Source organism: Alligator sinensis, unplaced genomic scaffold (assembly GCF_000455745.1).
Source record: "Alligator sinensis unplaced genomic scaffold, ASM45574v1 scaffold391_1, whole genome shotgun sequence".
Taxonomy (NCBI): Eukaryota; Metazoa; Chordata; order Crocodylia; family Alligatoridae; genus Alligator; species Alligator sinensis.
In genome coordinates this window covers 3,760,573-3,769,428 of record NW_005841889.1, presented here as the reverse complement: position 1 = coordinate 3,769,428, position 8,856 = coordinate 3,760,573, and the positions used below count along the sequence as shown (strand labels likewise).

The 8,856-nt window shown below is 43.3% G+C and overlaps 1 protein-coding gene across 1 annotated transcript in view; it reads right to left on the bottom strand.

Moving 5' to 3' along the window:
* WNK2 (WNK lysine deficient protein kinase 2) overlaps positions 1-8,856 on the bottom strand; it is a 203,770-nt gene that overhangs the window by 130,462 nt on the left and 64,452 nt on the right. Inside the window, exons 2-3 of the mRNA XM_025197119.1 lie at positions 5,361-5,533; positions 4,214-4,434 (exon numbers count right to left, since the gene is read on the bottom strand). Of these exons, the coding sequence (XP_025052904.1) occupies positions 4,214-4,434; positions 5,361-5,482 (343 nt within the window). The 5' untranslated portion in view covers positions 5,483-5,533. The remainder of the gene's footprint in view (positions 1-4,213; positions 4,435-5,360; positions 5,534-8,856) is intronic.

Sequence of the window (8,856 nt, the reverse complement as noted above, 5' to 3'; positions counted from 1 at the left end):
CCCTCAGAATTATATAAGACTTACGCAAGGTTCACTCTAGTCTTTTTGGTTTATTACCTTCCATTTTAAGTTAGAGCTCAGTAAAACAAAGCGAGAGCACACACAGCTTAGTCTATCTTAGCTCAGGTGAGGATTTCTGGTGGTTGTTTGTTGTGTGCTTGAGGTTGCAAATCCCTGTGTTCAATACATGCTCACTTCAGAGAAAGGACTATTTTTGTTTAAGCATTTATTAATTCAATGCCACTATCTCCCCCCAGCATGGCAGGGGCTGTCCTCTCCACATCGAATGGGGAGGTAGAAGTGGGGAGAGGGCAGAAGCCTAGCAGGCACTGCTCCCCCCACGCAAACCTGGGCTGAGGTCCCGTGTGGGCCAGGGAGGGGATTTAAACCCCACCCTCCCGCATGCTAGCCTTGGGCTGGGGCCTGGCCACTAGCATTACCATATGTCTGGATTTTCCCCAGACGTGCCCTCTTTTTGAGCACTCTGATCTCTGTCCGGGTGGGGTTTGTTTTTTTTTAAATCTGAACAAATGTCCAGGATTTTGCTTTGCTCTGCTGATAGAAGGGGGAGGGCAATCAGAGGCAGCAGGAAGCAGACATCTACCTGCAACTGTGGAGGTATGTACGGAGACCCACGTGGCACTCCATGCTGCCTCTGATCGCTCTCCCCTTGCTCCCACCAGTGCAGCAAAGCAAAATCCTGGACATTTGGTCAGGGCACAGGGGGTGAAGGCTGGGGCCGTGACAAGGCAGGGGAGGCAGGGAGTTGCCTGCCCATCCAGCATGGGAAAGGGTGGGGGCTCTCTGAAGGCAATAGGGAATTCTGTGGCTGGGCCAGTGCCTGTGCTCACAGGGGCTGAGCAACCAGGAGATGATGCCTGGGGGTGGGACATGTGGCCAGGCTGCCTGGCATGGCAAGCCCAAACCGGGGGGGGGGGGGTACCAAAAGCCTCCACTCTTCTTCCCTCCAGCCTGCACTGGGGCCAGACACACTCTGCCACCACCTGCAAGAACTGGATCCACCACGCTCTGGGCTGGTCTGGACAGGGACAGCTAGGGCTGCTCTGACAGTACTGGGGTCTGTGGGTCAGGAGTGAGGGACACCAGCAGGGCTGGCAGGATGGGCTGTGGATTGGGAGTGAGGGGCACTGGCAGCACCAAGGGTCTGCAGGTCAGGAGTGAGGGGCACCATCATGGCCCAGGGTACTGAGGTTTGGGAGTGAGAGAGAACAGCAGGGCTGGGTGGGGAGGGGGCTGTGGCTTGGCAGTGAGGGGCAACAGACTGGGCAAGAGCAGGACACCAGCATGTCACTGCCCTGCCCAACACCATCATATTTCCCCCACTCCCTCCCCCACGACAGGTTTCTTCTTTTTTGGAACTGGAAATATGGTAACCCAATGCAACCCACTCGACCAGGGAGGGGGGAAAAGCCTTAGAGCTTCAATCCAATCCTTTTGGCAGTGGGAGGCGTGCTCTAGTGCCTCCAGGCTTCTGGCCTGACCCACTGCAGTTATGTGGCTGCATTTCCTGAAACAATAGTAAATGTCTGTTCACTTGCTTCTCGGTTTAATCTGCGCAGTTTAGACTAATGTGCAAAGACTGAATAGATTCAACCTCTGGTTTTTTGACCGTCTACACATAGCTTTTTAGACTACCATATGCTGCATAAAAGAGGGCTTGTTAGTGAAGCTGTACACAGATTTGTCCTGAACACCCCATCTGATACTGGCTGTTCTTGCGCTTTTTTTCAAGGCTCTCCTTTGTTGTTCACCCTGCCTCAGAAACACTACTAAACCTATTATATCTGATTTGGACCCACTTCTGCTAAACCCAGCTGGCAAACTATCCTGAATCTTAATGCTGAATTTAACAACTGAGCTTAGGACCTTTATCTTCCAGCTGTTCTAGACCCTGGCACTGCTAATAAGAAACAGTTAATGGCTGCTGTCAGATGCAGACCCTGCTCAAAACACCTGCTACATTGTTTTAGCCTGACCAGGGCTCACAGCCAAAAAAGAGAAACTGGTAAACTACACAGCCTTTAAAATTAACTTTGTAACAACTCTAAGAGGCAGCAGTCTAAAAAAGCAGGCCAAATTATGGCAACATTCCAAAATGCCAAGTAAGTGGCAAAAAAAACTCATTTCATCCATTTATGAATTCATTTTTACCAAATTAGATCTGCAAAGATCTTATGCAGTACAGTACACTTAATACTTGTTAAAAACTAAAATAGGTACAGCTCAGTTTCCACTAAGAAGTCACAGATCTCTCCAATGTTACTTGATCAGTACCTTATAAAAACAATACACTCTCCTGAACAGTAGAAAAAGGCAGAGGAGTTTAAAAAGGGTTCTCTCAAAGTCATGTCTAATTTAGGATTTTTCCACAAGTAAAGTTCCTTATTATTGCTACCACCCTAAGACCAGACACATCACCAACAACTTCCACCTCCAACATAAGCATCGCTCAATAGCACAAGTGAAAAAATGAATAGAGAAGATTTGACTATACTACTGATATCACTTGCAGTAGCTGAAACGCAAAATTTCAACACATCAAAATAATAATTCAAAGCTGAATTGAATTTCAAAATACCATAAAGATCAAGGCCATATAAACAGCAGTATCTGCATCTATCAACACATTTCTTTGAAATCTGTTCAACTGAGATTTACCCAAACTGAGTATCCGACTCCAAAATTTCAGCTACACTTTACATGCTAGTGTGCTATGTGAAGAAATCTTGCCTGGCATGTGCGCTTGAGTGGATGGCGAGGAAGGGGCTGGAGCTGTGCTGCCACAACAAAGGATCAGGCATCTTGCATCTGCTGTGCTGTCTGCCCAGAGGTGTGCTTGCACCTGCCACTGTGAATGAGCCAGGCCAGGGCTCCACAGACCTCAGTGCAGCTGCTTGCAGCCTCCCTACCACCTGTTGCAAGCAGCCTGGGCTCCATGGCAGGCAGCAGGGGCCTTCCCAGACCTCAGGCCAGCTGTGGCAGGCAGCTGGGAAACTGAAAGCCATTGCACTGAGGTCTGTGGAGCCCCAGCTCAACTCATTACTGGCAGGAGTGCATACATGCCTTGGGGAATGTTTTGCCACAACAAGGATTGGGCCCTTCGCAACTCCCCAGCCATCCACCCATGGCACACCAGCATCTTAAAAGTCAAGGCTGGAGTGTTTTTAGCACTCTACCCAAAAACATTGCTGACCCCTGACCTAGAAGATCTCAGTCTAAAACACCTGTATGTTGAATGTCTGATCCAATTCTAATATAATAGAAGCCTTAGCATGTCTGACTGTCTAACACTTCGTTTGCACTCTGATTTCCCTGCTGAGACAACCATCACAATGCTGACTGAAACGATCAGAGTGCTCTGCACAGACAGACAGAGTAGAGCGCTGCCACGATGGCAGAGACTGAGGTGCCAGAGCAGGGGGGCAAGGCCAGACAGTAGGGATGGAGAGGTAAGAGCAGGGGGAGGAGCAAGGCCAGCAGTGCTGGCCTCACTCCCTCCTCCTTGGAGGCAGCAGTGGCGCAGTGCTGGCCTCGCTGCCACACCCAAGGGGTGGACACACCCCCTCAGCAGACAGGCAGGAGCGGGGGATGTGGGGGGGAGGCGGGGGGCCCCCACTGGGAGCAGCACTGCAGATATAATTTGAAGATGCTTAAATATTCTGAAATAAAAAAAAGCTGTGGTGCAAGCAGGAGTACCCCTAACTTAGATGCACAGCAAATGTACTTGTTTCTAAAAATAAAAATGCAGAGAATGCAACTGACTTCTGGGGGACAAAAAATGAAAAAGTCACAATTTTGGTACAGTCAAACATCCCTATTCAGATTACATGAGAAAATAGGAAAAAAAAATTGATATTTAATAGGCAGGCTGTTAAATTTAAGAGGAGAGAAGAAATGAAAGGGAAGAGAGGAGGAGAGAAGGTCATGAAAAATTTTAAGTAGTGTTACACCACATTGTTCAAGTTGTAAGTTGAATCTACATAGTTGACTCTGCCATCATAAATTGACCCCACATTTTCAGGGTCACAGTTTTAGGACAAAGTATGCTTCCCCCCCCAACCAAATACAAGTCAATAAGTACAAATAAAAAGTATTTGAACTGTTACTGTTCTTGCAAAGTCCCGTGGATTTTAGGTGAAGCAAATAACCACTGTAAAGACCCAAAAGGGTTAAATCCATTAGAAATGATTACCTATTACACTTTTGGCAAATGAAGCTCTCTTCAGGGTTGCCAGACCTAAATCTCCAATTTTCACAGATCCAGTTGGTCCAGTAATAAAAATATTGTCACATTTTAAGTCTCTGTGAATGATGGGTGGAGTTCTTGTGTGCAAGAAAAGTAGACCTTTGAGAATCTGCCGGCACCAGCTACGAAGAACTTTTGGTTTCATCACTTTAAATCTCTTCAGATACCTGCAGCACAAGCACCCAAAGCAGGGAACAAAGAAAAGAAGAGCACTGGTAAAAACTATAATGTTTTCAACTGTAATCTCATTATGAGTAAGGCTCAACCTGGCTACCAGAGACAGCACCATGCAGGGGGGTAGGAAGAGACTTTGTTGAACGAGGAATTACATTTTTTGGTGGTGGGGGGATAATATGCTTTTTGGAGCAACTCCCACCATCAGTACAGAAGTTTATGAAAGTTTAACACTGAAGCAATTCAGTGTTAGTACAGAGGTCTCAGTTATGCTGTGGATGCTTTACGTATTAATACAAAATAGAAGTCTTAAATTCTGATTAAGGCTTTTCATCTCTCACCTACATTTTTGCCATTAACCTAACCCAATAATTGTTAGGGTGGATGTGGAGCTGATGTTTAGGAAAGAGCAAATGCAGTTGTAGGTTTTGAAGAGTAGCACACTGGAGATACGGAATGATCTCTATTACTCCTACTGGGGATGAAGAAGATCTGTTCCAGTATTTGTGCTAACTGTATTATATCAACCTGAACAAGAGTGTCAGCACCACAGGCTATTAATGTTTAGGAGATTACATGAAGCTGCTCTAGCTTCAAAATCTGATTTCCCAGATCTCAAAGCTAGTTCATTGCAGTTTTGCAATGAACAACAGCCCAACCAAACAACCTAGTCTAAAAAGCTTAGTTTGTCACATGCCAAAGATAAAAGGAGAACACTGATAATCGTTACATAACTGATGAGAGGAGGGAAGAGGAGTGAAGTTATGCTTTGCAATTAATGAAACACCAGGAGAGATGACAGAAGGCAGAGGAAAGTTCCATTTTATCTTGAGATGCCTTTTTCAGAGTTGGAAACTAGGATTTTTCTAAAAATTTCTGCAGCTATTCTTAGGCTTCTTATCAGAAGCTCACTACTTACGTTTTCAGTGTGCCGGAGGTCATCAATTCAGTAACCAGCACAATACATCTCTTTCCTTTTACACAGGATTCCCAGAAGTCATAAAATCTAACAATGTTTGGATGCTGAAGACCTTTCAACATTTCTGCTTCCTCTTTAAATCTCTGTCTCTCTACTTTTGTCAATTTTCTGTCCTATAATCCAAAAGAAACATGATTAGTACTGAATTAGGGAGGAAACATTATTAACAACCTATCATTCTAGTACTATGGTTTTCGGTGTTCTAGATTTTTTTTATCCTCTTGTGAAACACCCCAACTCTAATTTATGTAAGAGATGAGTAATGTAGATGAACAAAGAAACTTCATTTCTAGTTCTACTCATCATAAAATTGTTTGCCTCGGTCCCTGAACTGAGCAGAAAGACAGGGTTGATTTGCATCAAATACATGCCTATGCTATGCCATATAAGAGCCTCTAATTTCCATTTACACCTGAGGTATTACTAAAATGGTTCAGGGTAAACTGGAATATGTCTCAGTGCAATAATGAACATACAATTACTAATTCACTGGTTTGAAGACAAATCTGTTTTTGGTCACAGCCATACAGCTAACAAGAAGGACTAGATTAATAATGCAGGGCCTGCTTTTCATACATCCTTAATAGTCACCACTAATTGATTTCATTTATAGTCATGAATGCACAGCACTTCAAGAGATTAGGCCCATAATCTACATGTAACCGACTAAAGGGAAAAAGCTCCCTTAGGTAACGAGGTGGGGCTTCACAGTTTTTACCATTTCCAAAAGGTCAAACTAGACTATCCAGCTTCAAGAAAGAATACATGAACTTCTGATCATTCACAATTCTGTCTCATTTTCTAAGTTTTTTCTTAATTTTTTTACCCTGAATGGATCTAAAAATTAATCTTACCCCATGTTTCTTCCTTCTGATATATAAAAGCAGTGTAAAATATATTTCTTGCCTGCTTTTTAAATTAGAAATATTAGGATCATCATCTTTTCCCAGTTTTTCTGAAGAACCTTTGAGAATTTTTGAAGGTTTATGGACACCTTCTTAGGTGTATGAGAGTCAATGGGCTTCTGCTCTTCCCTCCAGCCAGCCATTCAACAAGAATGGCCCGCCAGGCCATTCTATCCAGCCCGTGGAAACCCTTAAAAATATTAATTTAGAAAATTAATACTGATCTGCCCCTGGCTGTCTGTCATGCAGCCCTTGAGGGCTTGCCAAACTTCAGTAAGTGGCTCTCCACCTAAAATAATTGCCCGCCCCTGGTCTAACAGGTCTTGCATACAAAACTTAAAAACTAGCAAATCACTAAAAAGCTTAGTTTAAAAAAAAAAAAAAAAAAAAGAGAGTCAGATCCATGATGCATTCATTTTTAAAACTTAGGCATTTAGCATTTCTGAGCCACCTTTGAGATAAGTGAATGCTATTCTGTGTTTAAGTGAATTAAAGTGTCATTTTGCTTCTTTTTTTCCCCCCCTTACTGAGACTCTAGATGGGTAATGCCATTGTCACTTTGGTATAGTCTAGCCTCCTCCACACTGCAAATAATTTAATATGGTAATGAGACTTTATAGGGCTGGAAACAAGTTAGCTTCATGTTGGCAGAGATATTACAAAAGGAAAATCCAAGCTGAAACCCACTACGTTTTTTGGCTGGTCTTCAAGTAAAGAAAATTATTTCTTAAATGGGGGAGGGAGGGGCCAGGAAGGCTGCATTTTGGTGGTTCCAAAAGATGTGTATATGCCCATTCCATAGCTGAGCAGTAGTTTTTAGTTTTCTGTACATTTTCTGCAGCAAGTATCAATGTTATCACTCATGCTAAGGTTGCCCAGGGCAACAGCAACACTTTTCTCTATCATAGCATCTGCTTGCCTTGTGGGGGGCAGACTCTTATTATGAGGTAAGGCTTTCAGCAACACACTCACAGCTCTTGTACTGCTGACAGGTGGACATCAACAATATTAACAACAGCCAATTATGAGGCATCACTGCGGCTGCTCCAAACTACATACTTTCATAAAAGTTAAAAAAATGCAGCTTGGGTGAGTAAGCACTGAAGAGTCTAACAACTGCTTTCAACCCCATCAGTTTGTCCCCAACTGGTGAGCTTCCTTTTAATTTAAATCCTGTAGAGCAAATCAGATGCATGCCTATTAAAGAGGAAAGAAAACAATTCCCTATGCGAGACAAAAGATCATATTGGGGGTTAGGGGAGGAGTGGAAGAGGATAACTACAATGCTTGCAATTTTACAGAATCTTCCTCCCCTGAAAAAAAAAAATTGAGGGCCCCCAGACCCAAACTTCTGCATTTCTGAGCATCGTGAGATATTACCCACCCTTAGATTCTGATTGAACATACAACAAACATATGGTCACATTCTGTGAGGCTGCAAATTGTGTGCACACAAGTAAGTTAGGGCTGAAGATTAAAATAGTTTGAGTAGGACAAGAAAATAAGTGACTTCATCTTCCTCCCCTCCAAATCTTCTCCACATTCCATGCATGCATTTTTTGCATTTATGCAGCATTGTTTTAAATGTAAACTTCCCTACTGCTAAAAGTTCAGTGCCATACTTAGGAGAGCTGGGCCCTCACCAGCACTTGGGAGGGAAGTGCATGAACAAGAAAGAATGTTCCAGTTCTGGGTAGTTACACAACACATACTTAAAAAGCTTCAAACTTGTATTGAGGTGTTTCCAATGTAAAGTCTTTATAAGAGTTTATAATCAAGCTTTTTAAATTCCATCCAGCTGAACCCGATACACAGGCTGTTGGTCAAAGCTTAAGAGGGCTTAAAAGTTAAGCTGTTTTCTACTGTGGGCAGGAAGAAAAAACAAACAAACAAAAAAACCCTCTGGCTGTGGTTTTAACTACACAACTCACTTAAAGTTTACTTGGAAAAATCTTCATTAAGGTTGTAAATTCTTATTCCCAGACTATAAAAAAAACCCATGCAAGACCAATCTTTAAACTAAAGGTACTGTTTCAAGCTTACAAAATATCATCTTAGGGCATTGGAATTTTAAAAGACAAGTCTTTATGTCAGGTGGCCAGGAAACTCTAGGCTGAAATGACACGAATTAAGACATTTGGGAGTAAGGAATTGTAGAGTTAAAAAATCGTGTAATAATATACCCGAATAGAGAGAAAACAAAGTGTTAGTGCAGAGCAAGTTGGCCAAGCCAAAATTATCCAAAGAGTCAGTGGCAGGTAATCTATTCCTCATATTTCATACTATAGAATATGCCCTCCCAGACTGTAATCTTTCTGTGAGGGGAACCCACCATCCAGCACACTCCTCAAAGCCATAGGCAGACTAAGCAGATGGGCAAGCCATGGGGTGGCTACAGAATAATTCTGCAAAGGCAACTACAGAAAACTGCTTCTTTCGGGGACTGACAGATGTACAGGCCTCCGCTTTAACTCATGGCACGTCACAAAAAGTGCCATGACTTAGAGGACCCCCCTACCTTGCAGCAGATG